Source organism: Sus scrofa, chromosome 13 (assembly GCF_000003025.6).
Source record: "Sus scrofa isolate TJ Tabasco breed Duroc chromosome 13, Sscrofa11.1, whole genome shotgun sequence".
Taxonomy (NCBI): Eukaryota; Metazoa; Chordata; class Mammalia; order Artiodactyla; family Suidae; genus Sus; species Sus scrofa.
In genome coordinates, this window is record NC_010455.5 from 55,684,332 (window position 1) to 55,706,301 (window position 21,970).

At 37.5% G+C, this 21,970-nt stretch overlaps 1 protein-coding gene across 18 annotated transcripts in view; it reads right to left on the minus strand.

Annotated features, from left to right (window-relative positions):
* CNTN3 (contactin 3) overlaps window positions 1-21,970 on the minus strand; it is a 370,397-nt gene that overhangs the window by 35,841 nt on the left and 312,586 nt on the right. For 17 of the 18 annotated variants that reach the window (XM_021069229.1, XM_021069224.1, XM_021069223.1 and 14 more), the window contains 6 exons: window positions 8,327-8,444; window positions 7,062-7,220; window positions 6,815-6,964; window positions 4,818-4,888; window positions 3,624-3,858; window positions 202-317 (listed from right to left, as the gene is read on the minus strand). In XM_021069229.1, the coding sequence (XP_020924888.1) occupies window positions 202-317; window positions 3,624-3,858; window positions 4,818-4,888; window positions 6,815-6,964; window positions 7,062-7,220; window positions 8,327-8,444 (849 nt within the window). The remainder of the gene's footprint in view (window positions 1-201; window positions 318-3,623; window positions 3,859-4,817; window positions 4,889-6,814; window positions 6,965-7,061; window positions 7,221-8,326; window positions 8,445-21,970) is intronic. The other variant, XM_021069233.1, reaches the window with a different exon arrangement.

Sequence of the window (21,970 nt, forward strand, 5' to 3'; positions counted from 1 at the left end):
CTTTTCCAGTCCTGTGAGCCAAAGATTGAATTTGAGCTGCAACTGTAACCTACACCACCGCTGCGGCAATGCCAAATCCTTAATCTATGGTGCCACGGCAAGAACGCTAAGATGTCACTGTTAAAAAGGCTTTTAAGTGGAAGCAGACAAGGCTGCATGGAAACATACACACACGAGCTAATTCGCCATAAAAGAAATTACCTCATAGCCAAGTAAGTGTCCATTGCTCAATTTCCAAGGAACGGCGTTCCATGAAACTTCAATTTCTGAGGAAGATAGGCTATTTGCTGAGACTTGAGATGGAGCTATTGTAGGCTCTGTTTGGGAATGGAATGTGAAATACAATTATCATTTTGATGGTTAATTAAAACATCTATTGAAGTTCTTAATTTTAAAAAACCATGTTAACATATTTCAAAATATCATAAAATATTCTGTGAAAATATTTACAGACATGAACCATGTCTTGGTCCCTTGTCCACTTCCTAGGAAGAGATGGTACCACAGCTATGGGCTTTTCCTTGCACAACAGCCAGAGCAACTGCACCCTACCTCTTGCACTAGCTTCTTGGTTCCTACTTTCCTTCCCTCTTTCCCTTTGTTCTTTCTACCCTATCATTATTAATCTCCTCTTTCAGCCCCCAAGGGAACTCCTACGCCCACAAATGCTACTTATTTTATTTCTGTCTTGCCAAATAAAGGTCACGGTCCAGAGAGTTCATTTACTCAAGAAACATTTAGTAAGTGTCTTGCCCAGCCGGGCCCACAAGAGAGGCAAAGTTAAATGAGATCTTGTGCTCTTCTGAAGGAGGAGATAAAACATGCACATTGCTTATTACACAGTAAAAAGACCTCCTTTGTAAGGGAGGACTTTTGGGGTTTGATGGCCTCCCAGTGATTCTCTCCTCTCAGGGCCCAGAAATCTCTCTGACCAGAGATTTCTTTTCAACTAACACCCATTTTTATGTTACAGGATCCTGCTCCCTGGCCATGGCTGATGGATAATGAGATAGACTCATGGTCTAATGATGGGCCCATGAGATTTTTAATTTCTCTTGAGAATCTGAAATGTGGTTTGGAGAGGAAAACCTGGGGCCAATCATTCCAGCCTAGTACTCTAGAGGGGCCCTAGGTTTCTGACAGCCCAGAGCTACTGAGATTCAGGCTCTTCATGGGGTGTGCTATTTACCATTCCCTTGGATTCAATGGAAGTCTGAGTCTATGTCCAAGAAATCTTTGCTTTTTTTCAAAGGCAAGTCGAAACAGTTTCTGATAATTGGAACAAAAGGCCTTTAACCGACCTGTCAGTGGTGGCAAAAATGCTAACTGGAGAAGGAAGGTGCAGGGGGCAAGAAGGGTAAAGGCTCTGCCTGTCCCTCCCTCCAACTGCCAGCCCTCCTGGGCCAGGACACACAGGGTGGGCAGTGCCCCAAACTCCCTGGTCAATAGCCATCACTCCTCAGACCCCCCATCTACCTTTGTAATGAAAACCCTCCTGGGCATCTCTTGGAAATGGGGTCTGGCCATGAATAGAAAAGCTCTTTCATTTGCAAAAATTTTATAATGGCTTTTCCTTTTCTTTGGGATCTCAGCGATAAAAGAGAGAACAAAAATAGAGGTGACAGTACTACAAAAACATTGAGTCGCATTGTTTTTAGGGGTGACAACTGTGAACCAACTTTTACAATTTACTGTAAGCCTTGGAGGGTAGAGGAGATACTGTGAAATCATATTTCATGAGCTCAGAATGGTCAAGGGCAAAGAGCATGGGTTAAAATACCAGCAACAATATATCTGTATGGATTTTGGTATGTTTATTAATTTCTTTGATCAAGCTTCCATTTTCTTATGTGTATATGAGAAGTAACAACAGTACTTCCTTAGAAAATTCAAATTAGGTAATGTCTGGCAGATAGCAAGCATTCAATATGTGTTAACTCTGCCCTTCTAACTCTGTAGAACCCCACAAGATAGATGATATTCAGCTGCCTTTAACCTATAAAATGGCAATTTCATAGGATTTGATTAACATTACTATTATTTTATTCTTATTTCTGTTCTTTTTTTTTCTTTTCTTTTCTTTTTTTTTTTTTTTTAAATTTTGGCTGTGCCTGATGCATGCCTAAGTTCCCAGGCCAGGGACTGAACCTGTGTCACAGCAGTGACTGAGTCAAGGCAGTGACAAAGCTGGATCCTTAATTGTTAGGCCACCAGGGAAGTCTACTTTACTATTATTTTTTTCTAGAGGTGCAATAACTTGGGCAGATGTAAAAGAAAGGCAGAGAAATGGAGTGAGTCCAGTGGAGTATGCATAAATCTCCATCAATTGGAACAGGTGAAACACATGCTCAAACCTGTACATTTCACATCTCTTTAATGTCATACTTCTGGTTCTCCCTTCTCCATCCTGCTAAAACCCTTTCTCAGGTTTAGGAAGCATGATAAAACTTGAGACAAGGGCACTTCAAAGAGAATATCTTAATTTTACCCTCCAAAGAAGAAAGCTGTGGAAAGCTGTGCTGTCCCCTGCTTCACAGGCTGGAACTCAATGTATTCCTCATAAACAGATTTATAATCAATTGCTACCCCCTTGAACTGTCCACTGAGTCTCACACTTCAAGTATGCATAGTTGACCTTTACTACCTGGATGAGGAATCTATGACTTCACTCATTCTTCTTTTGAAGACATATAACTGAAGTTACCAAGAATTTTCACACAGCTTTTTGCAGTACAATTGGATTATTAATTTGGAACTCATATACAGTTCTTCCTTGACCTATGATGGGGCTGTACCTTTTTTTTTTCTTTTCCTTTTTTGTTTGCACTGGAGGCATATGGAAGTTCCTGGGTCAGGGACTGAATCCGAGCCAGAGTTGTGACCTATATCACAGCTGCAGCAACACTGGTTCCTTAACCCGCTGTGCTGAGCCAGGGATTGAACTGGTGCCACCACAGAGGCAAGCCAGATCATTAACCCACTGCACTTCTGAGGGAAGTGTTACATCTTGATAAACACATCGTAAGTCGAAAACATTAAGTCAAAACTGCATTTAATATATCTAATATACCAAACAGTACAGCCTAGCCTTACCTTAAATTTACATGCTCTGAATATGTATACTGACTTATCGTTGGGCAAAATCATCTGGCATAGAGCCTACGTGATGATAAAAGTGTTGACTATCTATCATTATCCATCTATCTATTTATTAATTTATTTATTTATGGCCACGGCCACAGCATGAAGATGTTCCGGGGCCAGGGATCAAACCTCTGCCACAGCAGTGACCCCAGCCATAGCGGTGACAAGACTGGATCCTTAACCACCAGGGAATTCTCCTGTAACATACTGAAAACTCTATTGAAAGTGAAAAGCAGTATGGTTGTAGGTACAGAATGGTCCTAAGTGTATCTGTCATTTTCCCTTGTGGTTGCTTGGTTGACCAGGAGCTGTGGCTGGTGCCACCCAGCAACCAAAGAGATTATTTCACTCCCTATCACTAGCTAAAGAAAAGACTACAATTTGAAACTCTAAGTAAGAGTTTCTGACTACGTGTATCACTGTAAAGTCGAAAAATCGTTAAGTTGAAGACCATTTGTATAAACATAAGCTTTCCATACCTTCTTCCGCAGAAAACACTGCTGTCACTGGGCTAAAGGGTCCTTCACCTTTGTTATTATAAACACCCACTTTAACTTCATACAGTGAAAATGGCAGGATGCTGTCATTCCTAAAGACATATCTTGGGGTATCAGGAGATGTGACCACTGTCTGGATCCAGTTGGTAACTCCAAGAGGGCGAAAAGCAACAACATACCCAAAACCCTCACCATTCTGTAGTTCTTCGGGGACTGGCTATAAGGGAAAGACAAATTAAATCACGCTTTCACATGAACGCAAGGCAAAAATAAATGTAGCTATAATTTGGAGTCTTTTTTGTAATAGCCATATCAAATAATAATTTACATTGTAATAAATGGCTGGATAAAAAAAGGGGAAAAAGTTCAAGGGGATAGTCAGTGGCTTTTATAATGGCATATGGCATTCTTTCACAGCCATCAGATAACTAGCTGGAATTTTTCAAAATTATTCAGATTTTTGAGCATCTTGTTCTTGCAGCCCCAATTTGAGTTTTGAATGCTAAAAATATACTTTCAACTGAAATATTACATCTCTCTATCAAATAAAAATCATCTTATCTCTGATGTTGACTTCACGGGAGAAATTATATACTGATATAAGGATTAAGTGAAAGAGAGTAAAACTTTAATAAAGGAAATAAAAACAATGTATTAAAAACAAAGCTGTATTTGCATCGTGTCAAAAATTCCTATTGATACCCCACGACCTCTTTCTTGGCTTTTCATTTTTTCATCAACATCTTCAAATAATATAGGTAATTCTAGTGCCTTCTGACTTTGTTAATGAACATTTTTCCTAATTATGACATCAAGCAAGGGTGGGAGAGAATGGCCAGGAAGCGGTAGCTCCTGGAAAAACAGGGTGGGCATCAACAGTGGGCGAGTAGCTGCAGGGAAAACAGTGAGGGCGGCCCCAGAGTAAATAGCCAGGACTTGACTCTCACCCCTAGAAGCCCGAAGACCTTGAACACATTATTTAATATCTTTATGCCTTAGTGCTTTTATCTAAAAAATGTTGTGAGGATAAAATGAAAAAAGTATGCAAAATGTTAGGCACAGTGTCTAAATGCAGGAGCTACTGGTTCTACCGCCACCAGCACCATCACCACCCACGAGGCCATGACTGTGGGAAGAGCACCACCCTGAAGGGGAAGATGCTGTCCAGACACTTACATCCCAGGTGATCACCAGTTCAGAGCGGCTCCCACCTCCTCCACTGACTTCTGAAGGAGGCACTTCTGGAACTGTAGTGATGAGAGAAAAGAGAAGAAACCCTGTGTGCATTTGATAATATTTATCTGAAAAGACAGTCAATGTTGTTTACTTTTAATAAACTAATTTGATCATTGGCACATTACACACATATGTGTGTGTGCACATGTGGGTGTATATATGCAATATATGTGTGTGTGTTTGTGTGTGTATATGTATCATTGGGAGAGATCACATGACTTAACATTTGCATAAAATTATTAAAGATGCAAATTATCTTAAACAGTAGGAGAAAAATGACTTAGTATGAAGGTTAATAAAATAAGAAAAAGTGACTCTCCAGGGATGATGGTAAATCAATCTAACATGAACATTTTTTCCAGTTTCAAAAGCTATTATTTTTTTTGAAGTATAGTTGATTTATAATGTTTCAGGTATAAATCAAAGGAATTCAGTTATACATATATATGTGTGTATATATGTGTGTGTGTGTGTGTGTGTGTGTGTGTGTGTGTGTGTGTATATACTTTTTCAGATTCTTTTACAGTGCAGGTTATTACAAGACACTGACTTCCCTGTGCTATATAGTAGGTCTTTACTGGTTATCTCTTTTACATATAGTAATCTATATATGTTAATCCCAAATTCCTAATTTATCCCTCCCTTGCCCTTTCCCCTTTGGTGATCATAAGTTTGTTTTCTCTGTGAGTCTATTTCTGTTTCATAAATAAGTTCATTTGTATTTCTTTAGAGTCCACATATAAGTGATATCATATGATATTTGTCTTTATCTGTCATATTTACATCATTTAATATGATCCTCTCTATGTCCATCCATGTCAGCATGAACATTCAATTTGTGACCATACCAAATAGAGATATAATTCTCAGTAAAACACAAGCTATATATAAAAATGACCTTGACTTGAATTCTGTTATGAGATATCCTTTAGGAACCTCATACAGGAATCAGACTTCTCACACTGCGAAGTATATGCTTAGTAAATCCCATGACACAACCAGAATATGTTCCCTGAAGGCAGGTCTTTGTTGGGTTCTCAGCTGTACCACTGTACCCAGAAAGTGCTCAGTGCACAGCAGATACTCCCTAAATGTGTTGTGTGAAGAGATGAACAGAGCATGGGACAGACATGGTTCCCTGACTTATTGTAATACCTGGTATAAATGTTACATGCATTGTCCTGAGTCAAGCACCATTAAAATTATTGAAATGTATTCCATGACTTCTATCTTGGCTTCATTCCAATGTGTAATATTGGCTGTATTTCAAACATAATTTTAGTTAATATTAATTAATACTCCAGATTCTGAAAGGTCTTCAACCCTTTCCGATGCCTTGATAATATAATACCATGTATACTTTCTACTTTTCAGTTTTAATGTTTGGATATTTTTAGCATTATAAAAAGAGTCTTATGGTTAATATTAATAGTTGCCCCACATGGAAAATTTTAATGATTCTCTCTTAATTTAATACTCAAGGGGCCAAAATATACCTATTCATCAATTCCTTAGGCTCATTCACTGAGCTTGCTGGCAGAATGAGACTTCCTAGCAGCAGAACTCCCAAATGTCATTTTCCTACCAATTTGTCAATGCTTGTTATAAATGAAAACAGCACTTCCCCTGTTAACAGGGTGACTATGTCAGATAGTAATTATAACCTTAAGTGACAAAAACATATTCACTCTACACACACTAATGAATGCTGATGAGGGACTGAACTCTTGCAAATGTCACACTACATCAGAATCACTTACATATGTGTCTTTTGACAAACGCCATATGGTCAGTCTGCCATCCAACAGGTCAGATAATTGTGACAACGGATTATTGAGGCCGAACCCCTGCCGGCCTGGAGACCGAGGCCAAGGGAAGTGGAAATACACACCCAGGAAAACCTATTAAACCATTACTCAGAAAACAAAAACACTAACCTGCCTCTTCAGTTCTTACTTTTTCTGAGGGTAAACTGGGTTCTCCACCTCCGATTTTGTTACTGGCTACAACCCGAAATTCGTATTCCACCCATGGATTTAACTCCACTACTGTAGCTGTGTGTGTTTTCCCATCAATGACCTCAGGCACTACAAAGGAATATTCAGAGAGGTGAAAGTCTGCACGTCTTGGCGCTGACCTGAAATCCATTTATACTGCCAGCGGCGTTTGCCTCTCTCCATTTACCTGTTGTGGCTGTTTGCCATCCCACGGAGAAAGGTGTCCGTGCCTGGACAGAATAGGAAATAACTGGGCTATGGTTGTCTGTACCTTCCTTCCAAGAGAGTTGAGCTGTTGTATCTGTAATTTCATCTACCTTTACATTTTCTGGTGGTCCAGGTGAACCTAAGGGAGATAAAAATGCAAAAAATAGGTAGCAATTCCATAAATGTCAGCTATTTCCACCAAAGTGAAAAAAAAGTCACATGACACTTTTAAACCTCCAATGGACCCCAATTGCAAAAGCACTGAGGGAAAAAGGATATTTACCTGCCAATAAAATTACTATTTTTTCTTTCACATTCCTGTTGTTAGATACTAAATATGGATTTTGAGTCATGAATTCAAAAGTCATAATACTCCACAACTACAAATGACATTTGCTTTTTGAGGCCTCTGTTTAGCACCTTTCTAGATTCAGTGTCCTTTACTTTGGCAGGAAGCCTTTTCCTTTAATCTCCTGATGTATTTCTGCAGTTCTCAGTCTGTTATTGAGAGCTGTTTTATTCTACGATGCACTCTGGTCATTTTTTAGCCCAGAAGCAAATCGGTGCTTTGGACAGTAGCTCACGCTGGCAAATTTTCTCAGGCATTCTGTACGATCCTGGTTTTTTCAGAAGTACAGAGACACATACTTGCACTGCACACTATCACTATTCTCTTTCATATTTTTTTTTCTTTTTTGTCTTTTTAGGGCTCTACCCACAGCATATGGAAGTTCCCAGGCTAGGGTAGAATCAGATCGAAGTTGTAGCTGCTGGCCTAACCGCAGCCACAGCAAGGCAGGATCCAAGTCTCGTCTGTGACCTACACCACAGCTCAAGGCAAGGCTGGATCCTTATCCCTCTGAGCAGGGCCAGGGATCGAACCTGAGTCCGCATGGATACTAGTCGGGTTCATTACTGCTGAGCTACAATGGAAACTCCTATTCTCTTCATATTAAACACTACTGCTGAATTAATAAGATGCACAAAACTACATCAGCTTGGCAGCAGTTGTGGAATACTTATTACAGTGAGAGCTACTGGAATGACAGTGTTGAGATTTTTATTTCTTTGAATTAGCACCCATTATTACTACTACATCTTCTGGTCTATTTGAAGAGGGGGGGCGAATCCAGTAAACATTATAATTTGCATGCTCATATGCTATCTCAGCATGGTTTTTCCTTTAGTAATAAATGCTCAGTTAAGATGAGACATTAAAAAACACATGAAGCCATTAATGTTTACCTCTTACTATGAGATCAGCGGCAGATGAAACACTATCCACTTCTGTCTGCACCATACAAACATATCTTCCACTGTGTTTTAATTGAATGTTTCTGATCATTAAATCACCTGAGGAACTCTGGTGGAAAAGACAGTTAATGAACATATTATTATTTTGAAAACACAAAGAATCTTGAAGGCTATGGCCAGCAACACCGCTGGGAGAAAATTCATACTTAGGGAGAAGACCAAGGTGGTGACAGGATGGAAGATGGCTACTATGGAAAGTATGGAAATAAAAATAAGTTCAAAACCATCCATCACTGCAGACAGAGATTTCTAGAGCTAAATAAACAACAAACTTTCCCCTGGGCATTTATGGTTTCAAAAATAAATAAGAGCAGAGATTACAGTCTCAGAGTCTATTTACTTTCACGAGGGTGACACTTCTTTTTATATCTACTGCTCAGCACCAGCTCAACACTTTTCTCTGGTTCCAACCTCTCTGCAATTATCTGCCTGAGAAGAAGAGGGAAGCATTTAGGTATCTGGTGGGAGATAAATGCAGCACGACAAGGGGATTACCACAGTTGAAACAATTTTCTGAACACACTGGCGCTTAACAAGCCTAATGCCATTTAATTCCTTTGCTATAGAATTTAGGGACAGTCAGTATGAATCCCTCAGTAGAAGAAATTAAAACATCTGAAACCCCAAAATAACAGTCGCCCATAAAGACACTGACTGGTGTTCCCCAGTGCCAATTAATGAAGCAAATGTGCTTTTGACAGCTCAAACTTCAAATAGTCCTCTTTTTAAAATAATGCAAAATCATGTTTTTAAAATGACTAACTGCAGTTAGTAAAAATGTGGGTTGACATAAAATGATTTGGAAAGCAAAACCCTTTGAAAAGGATCACTTACTGGAAAATCTCTAAACTGGTACAGAAGAGGAAACAGTAAGTGGTTTGTGTCATTAATTAAAAGGATAGTATTACCCTTGGGTTTTGACAGGATTTGTTGAAAGATGGATTCTACCATCCTGCTTTTACATAATTTCCTAAGATCTCCTATAGGGTAATTTCTTAAATATTACTTTCCATCGTTAAGATCCTTAATGGGCTATCTACTCTCTGTTGGTTGGATTGAATGGTTTTAGCCTGAATTTCCTGCATACTGGGAAAAGGCAGATGTGAGGTGATTGATAGCTGTAATTAAATGATAATCCAAAAACTGTTCAGTTTGCACATTTTGCTTTCATCAAGTTAAACTTTTTCCTTGTCTTCCCTCTCTGTCTTTCTCCTCAGGGTTATTTAGGAATTTATCCCCTGGGCAAAACCTTCAATGCTTGCTGACCTTTAGAAACTTCAGATTTTATGAATTCCATGTATTCATAGGAGGTTGATTATAATTTCTATAGAAATCTCTTATTTTCAGCGAAGTAAGAGCTGTTACTATTAAACTCAATCAAGGCATGGGGTGAATTATTATTCTTCCCTGCATTTATTTGCTTATTTTGAAAGCAGGTGGGTAAAAAAAAAACAGAATTGGAACCAGGACTTTCTTTATGTCATTAGGCACATGAATACAGCTTTTAGGGACATAAGCTGGTTTTGTTTCTTGAAGGAATAAAGAAGAGATTGCTGTTGGGCTTGTAGCTTCTCTTCACTCTGGTATTAAGAGGTGAAAAGAGACATAATTTAACTTGCTTGTATAATAACCAAACCATCTTCCTGAAGAATTGTACTTAGGCCCACCATCAAGGGAAATTGAATTATTTTTAATTATTTTTTTACAGTATAGAGTGGCAAATGGAAGCAATGAACATTTAGACAATATAAGCCACTGATTCCTTTTCTAATACTGACATGAAGTTGGGTGGATGGATGAATAAATGAAAAATAGAATTCAACAAAAATTGAGAAGAATCTTGTCCTTAAATTTTATCTTTCTCAATAGAATATATCTGTACTTGTCCTCTTGGAGCACTTTTTCTCTCTCACCCTATCTATTGTCTTTTAGTGGAGCAATATATAGTCAAGATTCATCTTAACGAAAGGTCACTGAACACTTGCCATATGAGATTTACTCGAGGGTAGATAAGTATCTTATACATGGCCTCTGTTCTCTAGGATGTAAACCCAAGTCCGGGTAATAGATATGTACATGAGAAACAATTTATTTTCATACATTCATAAACATTTATTTAATACAGATTCAATGAAATCACATGGCACATACCATGTGTACACAATCTCAGAATGAAAGAGGCAGGAAACTTCCAATCCTGCTGGAGGATGTGGAGCAGCTGGAACTCTTATTCTTGCTAACAGAAGTGTAGACTGAGGTAATCACATTAGAGACCTGTTTGGAAATCTCTACTAAGGCAGGATGTATGCAGGGTCTATGACCCAGCAACTCCACTCGTAAGGACAGACCTTAACAGGGAGGTGTGCTTGTGTTCACCAGACATTTACAAGAGCGTTCGTGGCAGTATCATCCATAAGAGCTCAAAATGTAAACAATCTAATGTCCATCACAATAAAACAGCTTGGTATGTAGTAAAACACTCATTTAGGGAAATACTACTAGGCTATGAAAGTCAATGAACTATATCTACATAGATCAACATGGCTAAGTCTCAATGTAAAAGCTGTAAATCAGACAGAAGAGAGTACAATGATACTAACCTATTCAATCACAAATCTAGAGCATGACTATCTTGGGAGGGATGTTTAACATAGTCATGAGGCACCATGGGAACTTCTGGAATACGGGTCAGGCTGTTTCCTGATTTCACTGTTGGCTACTTGAGTCTTGAGTATGTTCATTTTTTTTTTTTTTTGACGGAAATTCATTGGGCTACATGACTCTCAAGATGTGGTTATTATAATGTACGATTATAGGTCTAATTGTTCCACTTTAAATAGGACCATAAGTTGAAGTGGTTAAACAACATAGCTGTAAATTTAAACTCCAGTCTCCTTTCTAAGAATTGAGCATTTAATAATAACAAAAGTGTGACTAATTAGAACATTCTATAATTTCTTACTAAGATACAATTGATTATTCCAAGACATTAAAAAAAAAGATAAAAAAAGAAAAGGAAATTCCAGAGGGAGGTTTCACTTACAGCAAACCAATTCTTGTCTCTATCAATTTTTCAAGGTAATGTTTAGAGTTAATTACCGATTAACTATGAGAAAGGAGATAAGAGTGGAATACCCAAAAAAACTAAGTAAAATTAGTCCAAATGTGGTAAAATCATTCTTGATAGATTATTTTTCAATATATTTATCAGCAAGATTGCATCTAGTATTTAGATACATTTAGAAACACACTTGTTATTCTTCAGAGTATTAGCATAATTCATATAAAACAACTTACAAACATAATAAACATTAATAACCTTTGAATAAAGGCTTAGGATTACTAACGACCATTTGAAAAAAAAATAGCTTCTAGTTCATTAAAATAATTTTTAGTCTCGGGAACCTTCACATGCTGCAGATGTGGCCCTTAAAAAGACAAAAAAATAAAAATAAATAAAATATTTTTTTATTCTTTCTTTTTACTGTTTTACTAAAATTTCCTTTTGCTCCCTTCCCTCACATAGAATGGGCTGGAAATGGGACAATGAAAAATCAGAGCTCCATTTTCTTCACTGCCTATCCCTAGTTACCTAAAAATGTCCCCATCAAGTGCAGTAGTGTAATTCCCAGTCTTTCCAGAAAGCAAGTCTTTTTCTATGCTCCTGATCAAAGAATGATTTGAAAATGGAGCGTGGGAGAGACCCATTTCTAAGGCTTAAACAGGGGTTTAAGAAGAAAGAGAAGATAATGCTCTTTATTAAAAGCACTATTTTTTTTAAAAAAAAGTTATAGTTGATTTACAATGTTCTATCAATTTCTGCTGTACACAAAATGACCCAGTTATACATACATACATATATGTGTGTGTGTGTGTGTATGTGTATATACATATTCTTTGTCTCACATTATCCTCCATCATGTTCCATCACACTGATAGGACATAGCTCCCCGCACTATACAGCAGGATCTTATTGCTTATCCACTCCAAATGCAATAGTGTGCATCTGCTAACCCCAAACTCCTAGTCCATCTCACTCCCTTCCTCTCCCTTGGCAATCACATCTGTTCTCTATGTCCATGAGTATGTTTCTTTTCTGCAGATAGGTTCATTTGTGCCATAATTAAATTCCACATATAAGTGATAACAAAGTATTTATTTGTCTTTCTCTTTCTCACTTACTTCACTTAGTATGAGAGTCTCTAGTTCCATCCATGTTGCTGTAAATGGTATTATTTTGTTCTTTTTATGGCTGAGTAGTATTCCATTGTGTATATGCACCACATCTTAATTCTTACATCTTTTTAAATAGGGCCATTCATTCAAAAACTATTCATTAAGAAATGACTATACTCATTGAGGATGCAATGGTGAAGGAAAAAAAAAAAACAGTTCTTATGTTCATGGAGCATACAGTTGAAAGACAACCATTAATCAAATGGCTACAACAAATCAATGTAAAATTACAGTGTAAGGCAAGTTCAAAGTACACAGATGAACCTATGAATTTCTGGAATCTCAATATACTGACAGTTAAGCTAAGATTTGCAATATGAGTGCAAGCTATCTATCATATGAAGGTAAGGGGAAAAAAATGGTCTACACTGGAGCACTTAGGCATATGACTCTAAGGCAGGTGACAACACAGTCTTTTTTGGGAGTGGAAGGGCTAGGGAAGGTCAGGGGTATAGCTAATCCACAAATCCATAGACACAGGCCTCTCCTGCTTCAAAAAGCTCCATTTTTGTCTCCAGAAAACTAAAAGTTCATTGTAGCTGATTTCAGATTCATGTTCATGTCTTACTTACAGTAAACTCTTTTCATATTTGAAAATACCTTTTTTTTTGCCCTCACTGACCACAGCAAGCAGAAGTTCCTAGGCTAGAAAATGAACCCATGCCACAACAGTAACCAGAGGTACAGCAGTGATAACACCAGATCCTTAATCCACTGAACCACAGGGGAACTCCAATTTGAAAATACTTTTAAGCTTTGCTAGAATCACTTATCAAATTATTTGTTCACCTATTTATATATATTTTTCCTAGAAAAGATGCTATTTCCAGAACATGTTAAAGGTGTAAACAGTATATAGATTTCTAAGCCAAATCTCCCTGTCAATAAATGCTAAGAAAAAAAATCCAGTGTGCATGAAATCACACAGAAGAGGAGCTTATTAACTTCTCCCCTATATTTTCTTAGGTGATGATGCTAACGGAATTTTTTTTTTTTTTTTTTTTTTGTTTTTTTGTCTTTGGTTGTTGTTGTTGCTATTTCTTGGGCCACTCCCGCGGCATATGGAGGTTCCCAGGCTAGGGGTTGAATCGGAGCTGTAGCCACCGGCCTACGCCAGAGCCACAGCAACGCGGGATCCGAGCTGCGTCTGCAACCTACACCACAGCTCACGGCAACGCCAGATCATTAACCCACTGAGCAAGGGCAGGGATTGAACCCGCAACCTCATGGTTCCTAGTCGGATTCGTTAACCACTGCGCCACGACGGGAACTCCCGGAATTTTTGATGTACTTTAAAAACCACTCTGCACTGAAAGAAAAAAACGCTATGTGAGGTGATAATTCAGGTGAAGTGTAAATAAGAAGACAGATTATTACTATAATTACAGGTAAGGAGAAAGTACATTGGGATATCTTCCCTATGCTAAAAATCAAGGTATAAACTAAACCCTGCAACTCAGGAAACTTCTTGAAACCTACAAATGTAGCATGAACTTTCAGTAAAACCAATTATCAGCAAAAACTGATTTCCCAGTAAGCACTCCTGATGTAAATGCTGCTGCTGGGCTGCCAAGAAGCATAATTTTCCTGTTGAAGGAAAAAAAATTGACAACTATTTGGAAGGCAAGGTAGAATAAAAGGTCCTCCTTTTAAAAAAATAACTTTACATAGCCTGTTATTGCACACATTCCAATACTGATCATTCATCCCATCACTGGGTTGCCTTTCAAGCTCTGATACCGCATGTAAATCAGACATGGGTGTCTTGCCAGCTGTCAAACATACAGGTTACTTCTGGAACCTCGGTGATGTTTTTTCGCTGTGAAGGTCCCTGAGGGAATTGGTGAGGGACATGACTCATCTCTGTACTTCTGACCAGCCAAGTTAAATCTTGCCCCTCACCCACCTCAAACGGCTGAATCAAGGCCACCTTTGTTACAGATGTAAACTGTTCACCCAAGGATCAGAAATAAGTGGCAACCACTGAAACATGAAAATGGGCTCTAACACTGTAAGCAGGTTTAATTTTTCTGATTCATAAATTCATCTGAAACTGATGCCCGGCTCTCTGAACAGGTTCATGCTAAAAATTTTGACTTTTTTGGGGGTACCAATGAACTGGAAACATTGTTCCACTACAGGATATAGAGCCCCAGGTTGGCCCATCATAACTGTTTCATTTCAAAAAGAATGACACATGAACGATAAAAACTTGGTCAAAGACTCTGCATGCACATTTTAAGTTGTATCAAATGCCCAAGTTACCTTAAGGGTATCAGCTTTTCTTTTTCAACATCAAATTCATATTAATAGCTCAGGATTTTTTTCCCTCCTGGCCAGTGCAGTGTTTATGTATGGAGTATCTTACTGGAAGCTAGTAATACTTAGTGCCTGTACCCACAGTGACTGTACCTCAGTGTTTTCTAAACTTCATTTGATTAAGTCATACCCCCCCATTTTTTTCTGCCACATTCCTATACTAAATGCTCTATTATTTACTTATTTTTTTCTGAAGCTGATTAAATTTATCAAACTGAAGTTCTATGTAAGTCTATACTGAAAACATCTATTTTTATTTTACGTGGAAAAGTGCTGACCAAAATAATAGTTAACTGCCCAAATGCACACAGGAGATAGAAAATAATGTGAATGGACACTAGCTCAACATTCTCAAAGTCTCTAAGACTGCAACTTTTGCTCACTTAATTAAAAAAGGAGATTAATAAGAATTAAAGAATCATTAGTAACAAACTTAATACCATGTTGCATTATTCTCTGTGATTTAACCTAAATGACTGAAACAAAATTGAAAGGAGCTCTCATTTTGCCTTATTTAATATTACCTATCGGGTACATAGTCTGTGCTTGGAGAAACACTGTGCTGCACAGGTCAATAAGCCCAGCATTCTCAGTGTTGGCTTAGGGATGGGATGAATGAATAATTCAGCTGGAGAGTCGTTTTTTTTTAAAAATTAAAAATGCAGAGGCTACATCCCAGAACAATTAAATCAGAATAGACCGGAAAGAGGAGATACTTTACTTGATTCAAATGATCAGTTAGGATAAAAAATGGTTAACCCCCCTGGATTTATACTCTTCATCTTCACTCCTCTTGGAAATAAAAGGTTCAAGATAATCACTCAGATCATCCCTAACTCTAAACTCTGCAATTAAAAGCACATAAAATAATCATTAAGTTATGCTGTTTAGTGTTTGATTTATATCCTGAGAACAATACTCTTGTAAATATTTTCATTCTGGAAGTTGGGTTTGTGAAACAGGTACTATATGTCAGTCATGAGGCTCACTTCCTTGACATGACATTGCCTTGGCATACTTGCTATTTTAAAAACAATTCTGGGAGTTCCCATCTTGGCGCAGTGGTTAACGAATCCGACTAGGAACCATGAGGTTGCGGGTTCAATCCCTGCCCTTGCTCAGTGGGTTAATGATCTGGCGTTGCCGTGAGCTGTGGTGTAGGTTGCAGACGCGGCTTGGATCCCGCGTTGCTGTGGCTCTGGCGTAGGCTGGCGGCTACAGCTCCGATTAGACCCCTAGCCTTGGAACCTCCATATGCTGCCGCAGCGGCCCAAGAAATGGCAAAAAGACAAACAAAAACAAAAACAAAACAAAACAAAAAACCAATTCTCATTGAAATAATTCAACGCAGTGATAGATTTCTATAGATTAACACAGAAAATTACTGTTAGTCAATGTGAATCACCCTCGGATTACTCTTAATTGAAGTGTCATTTCTGACTATAGTGAAAGTATGTCAAGTCACAAGAGCCCACACTGAGTTACAACTGAACTCAAGGGTCAAATATCTTTTTCAGTTTTCAGTGTTGTTTTTACCCTCATATTACAGACTAACATATATACTGAGAGTAGATTTATCCCTTGTAGAATGATAAGTCTAGTATATCAAAAAGGTGATCTGTTGATACAAAGGAATATTGTTTCATGGACGCGATCAAGTTGTGTTAAATGTCTTATGTTCATTTCTAGTTTTAATTACTCTTGATAATAAATCCCCCCACCCCCAAACACACACTCCAACTAATGGGTTAGAAAAATGATAGTCGTGTATTCTGCTCAGGGATGTGTAATGTGAGCAGAATTCAGTGGGGAGATAGGTAATTTCTGCTGTAAACCTCATCAGCTGAGGCAGCTTGAATGCAGAAAGGCAAGCCAATTTACATGACTCGCAAGTGGTGCTAGCTGTTGGCTGGGAGTTCTGCCATTCTCTTGAGGTAGACCTCTCCACTGTGCCTGGGCTTCTGCATATTGTGGTGACTGGATTCCAACAGAAATTGCTCCAGTTGAACAAGGTGGAAGGGCATGCATTTTTATGAGTTAGCCCTAGCACCCACAGAGCATAACTCCTGTTTTTCTTTATTGGTCAAGGTAGTCATAAAGGTCTGCCTGCGTTCAAGAGGGGAAGCATGCATTTTACCACTTGATGGAGAATGTCACAGTCATACTGAAACAAGAGCATGTTAAGTAGAGAGTGCAACATAGACATCTCTAGAAAACACCATCAACCACAACCCTCCAGATCCATGTTGTACCTGCCATACAGCCTCTTTTGGGGGAAGCTGACAGAAACTGACTGTATAAAATGGTTCCCTTATTTTCTGTCTTTTCTTTGGGTTATTCCTATTAGGCGATCTGAGATAGGGAGAAGAGTGAATTTGTGGTATATGTTATCAAGATTCATTCCTGCAAGGTTGCTTTAAGCTGACTGTGCCAAGAATCCAAAATAGAGTTAAGAAAACCCCAATAATCCTGGTTTAGACACCCTTCATATCAGTAGCCTTTCTGTGAGCCAGAGAAAGGATATCCAAGTAGTCAGAGAGAAACAAAATTATACTCTCCCCCAAAGAGATCACACTAATTTTAATACAACTTCAGACCAATGTATTCCATCAGTTTTCCTCATATTCCAGAAGTGCAGACTTTTACTCTAAAAGTCTTTTTTTTTTTTTTTTTTGGTCTTTTTGCCTTTTCTTGAGCCACTCCCATGGCATATGGAGGTTCCCACACTAGGAGTCAAATTGGAGCTGTAGCCATCGGCCTACACCACAGCCACAGCAATGTGGGATCCAAGCAGCATCTGCGACCCACACCACAGCTCATGGCAATGCCAGATCCTTAACCCATCAAGCAAGGCCAGGGATCGAACCTGCAACCTCATGGTTCCTAGTTGGATTCATTAACCACTGCGCCATGACAGGAAATCCTAAAAGTCTTATTTTAAAAGATTAAAAAAAAATTTGGTTGGATATGAAATATCATTATCATTAGACATTTTCCTGGTAAAGAGTGTGATCTAAAAATCCTAAAGTCAGTATTAAAAAATAGTTTCCAAATTCAGAGTGTTTATCATAATAAAAAACAGCTAAACTTTCTGGGTTTTGTGGCTAAAATTTTAAATTGTCCCAAATGAGCCATTTATTCTTCACTTTCTTATTCATGTCCAGGTCAATTAAATGGTATAATTAAATGTTATATCTTGTAAAGTAGAATAATTTTCTTTCTGAAATTGCAGCATAAAAATCTAAGCCACCATGGACAATTAGAATTTAATAATAAAAAGGCCAATACCCCAATTATAAAATGGGCCAGTCACCCTGGCTTCTGATTTTTGGTTGACATATAAGCAGTTTAGCAGCCATCACACTCTTCTGACAGCAAATAAAAAGTCAAACAACTCCTCTTAGATCTGACAGAGAAGTGAAGTCACAGGGAAAACCCGTGCCTTCAAAAGTAGAGAGACAAACAGCAAATACAGAGAATCGCAACTCACTAGAGCAGAAACCCATGAACAGAAATTTCTCTGGGAGCCAGCACTAGGATAGAGAAGCCTGAACTGTGATGGATAAACTGCTGGAGCATCAATGTGGACAAACCTGAGAGCTAACACTCCAAGGAACCCAGACATAGATGGTTCCCCACACTATTCTGAGTTTTACCTCCAGGATCTCTACTGGATCCTCACACTGAATAGTGAAGACATAACCTCTCATGTTTCTGGCAGAGGGAGGGAAAAGGAACAATTCTGAAATAAGCCAGAGCAATCTGTTCTTCTTAACAAAGGTTGCCTTCAGGAGAAATTATTTTACCAGAGCCTAACCTTCTGGGGTTTCATAAGAGCCTAATACCTCTTCCTAAGAAAATACTCAAATAATCAAATCAAGATCCTTCTAGCATCCTAGATGGGGGAAGGGATATCTACAGCTCCAGGACCTCTAGCCATCCTGTCTCACCAAATGGGTAAGGGGGAAACTATGAGGCACTGGTACAGCTCACCGTCCAGGGGTACAGGCTCAATCATCAAAAAAAAAAAAAAAAAAAAAAAAAAAAAAAAAAAAAAAAAAAGGCACCTAGTCTCAGAAAAAGAGACGTCTTCCTTTCCCCATACCTTATCATTATATTTATAAAGGCTTATCTACTTAGTTCCTTCAGCCAGTACATCATGAATGCCCTTCAACAGAAAAATTATAGGGCATATGAAAAGGAAAAAACACAATGTTAAGAGGCTAAATGCATATCAGGACAGGCATCAGAGAAGGCATGAATTACCAGACCAGAAATTTGAGACAAGTATGATTAATATGCTCAGGGATTTAATGGGAAAAGTAGACAATGTGCAAAAATCAATGGATAATGTAAGCAGATGGATGAAAGTCCTAACAAAATAATAAAAAAGAAATGCTATAGATCAGAAACACCTTAAAGATATAAATAATAGCTTTGATGGGCTTATTAGTAGACTAGATAATGGCTGAGAACAAAATCTTCAAGTGTGAGGGTATGACAATCAAATATTCCAAAATTTAAAATAAAATATGAAGACTGAAAATAAAGAACATAATCCTAAAGAACTGTGTAATGATGATATCAGCTGGAGAAGAAAGAGAAAAAGGAAACAGAAATAATATGTGAAACAGTAGTGACCAAGAATTTTCCCAAATTTATATCAGAAATGAAACCACAGGTTTAATGAGCTCACAAAATCCAAGTAGGATAAATGCCATAAAAACCACACTCAATCATATTATACTCAAACTTCAAAAATTCAAATGTTAAGAAAACTTCTTGAAAAAAGCCAGAGGTGGAAGAAAAAACATCTTTATGATAAAGGAACAAAGATGTGAATTACATCCAAACTCTCCTCAGAAACCATTCAAGCAAGAAGAGAGTATTTAAGATACAGTATTTAAGTGATGAGAGGGAAAGAAAAAAAAAACAAAAAAACCAAAAAAAAAAACCTCTAATCTAGAATTCTGTCCCCTGAGAAACTGTCCTTCAAAAATGAAGGAGAAATATACACATTCTCAGACAAAAAATATTATTAAAGGAATTTGGTTACAGTAGACATGCCTTGCAACACATTAGAAGTTCTCCAGAGAGAATGAAAATGACATAGGTCAGAAACATTGCCCTACATAAAGAAAGGAAGAACATTAGAAAATAAGTGAGTGAAAGTAAAGAAAAAAGTGTAATTTTTATTTTATTGACCTAATAGAAGTTTTTTCAACATAATATATAAAATATTTTATTATGTATATGTGTATGTATATGCATACATACAAGTGGAATGAAAGCAGTGATAGAAAAACATTAGCAATATTTTGTTATTATGATGTATTGACACTACCTGTGAAACAGTAGATATATTTGAAAGTGGACTTAAATGTATAATGTGAACTTTAGGGTAACTACTAAAAAAATTCTTAAAAAATTGACATGCCAAGAAAGGAAAAAATGAAATAATAAAAACACCCAATTAAAACCACAACAGTCAGGGAGTTCCTATTGTGCCTCCATGGGTTAAGGACTTGTCATTGACTCTGTGAGGACTGGGGTTCAATTCCTGGCCTTGCTCAGTAGGTTAAGGATCTGTAAGCTGTGGCATAAGTCACAAATGAAGCTCCAATTCAACCCCTGGCCCAGGAACTACCATATGCTACAGATGGGGTTGTAAAAAAACAAAACAAAACAAAACAAAACAACCTCCAAACCCCCACAAAGGGAAAAAAAAAGTGTTGAAGACAAAATAGAAACAAAGAAGAAAAGCAACAAACAAAAAGAGAAGAAATAATGCTAGATGTTAATCTAACTATACCAGTAATTACCTTAAATTTCAATGGTCTAAATACACCAATTAAAAACAGATGATAATTGTGGATCAAAAAATGAAAATCAAATATGGATAATTTACAAGCAAACCACATAAATATAAAGACGTATCCTATACTCCAAGAAGACATAAATCCTTAATGTATACATGCACCTGACACAAAGTGTCAAAATACACAAAAAGAAACAAAATCAATAATAAACAAGTAAAACCAAACCAAAGTAAAAAGCTTCTACACAGTGAAGGAAATCATCAGCAAAATGAAAATGTAATCTAAAAATGGGAAAAAATATCTGCAAATCAGATATCTGACAAGGAGTTGATATCCAAAATAAAACTCAATAGCAAAAAAACAAGACATCCGTTTAAAAATTGGGCAGAAAATCTGAAAAGATGACACAAAAATGGGAAACAGGTACATGAAAAGATGCTCAAAATCAACAGTTACCAGGAAAATACAAATAAAAACCACGATGAGATACTACTTCACACCTGTTTGAATGGCTATTATCAAGAGAGTCTAAAAAACAAGTGATGGTGAGGATGTGGAAAGAAGAGAAGCTTCTATACACTGTTGTAGGAATTTAAATTGCTGCAGCTACTATGTGAAAATTAAAAAAGGAATTATCATATGATCCAGCAATTCCACTTCCAGGTGTTTTTCCAAAGAAAAGAATAAAACAAATTAAAAAAGATATTGGCACCCCTATGTTTACTGCAGCATTATTTACAATGGTCAAGATATGAAAAAGACTTAAGAGTTCCCTGATGGGTAAATGGATAAAAAGATGTCCATTTATCCTCCCAATAAAACACACACACACACACACACACACACTCAAAGACAATGGAATATTACTCATCCATAAAAAAGAATGAATTCTTGCTGTTTGTGACAACAGATAGGGACCTAAAAGTTATTACGCTAAGTGAAGGAACTAAGAAAAAGATAAATGCTGTGTGACTTCATGAGATCTAAAAAACAATACAAATAAACATATGTAACAGCAACACTTATAAATACAGAGAACAAATAAGTGATCGACAGAGGAGAGGAGGGGAGTGAAGTGAGTAAAACAGGTGAGAGAGATTAAGAGGTACAAACTTTTGGTTATTAAATAAATGAGTCATATCAATGAAATATACAGCATGAGGAATATATTCAATAAAATTAGAATAAGTTTATATGTCAG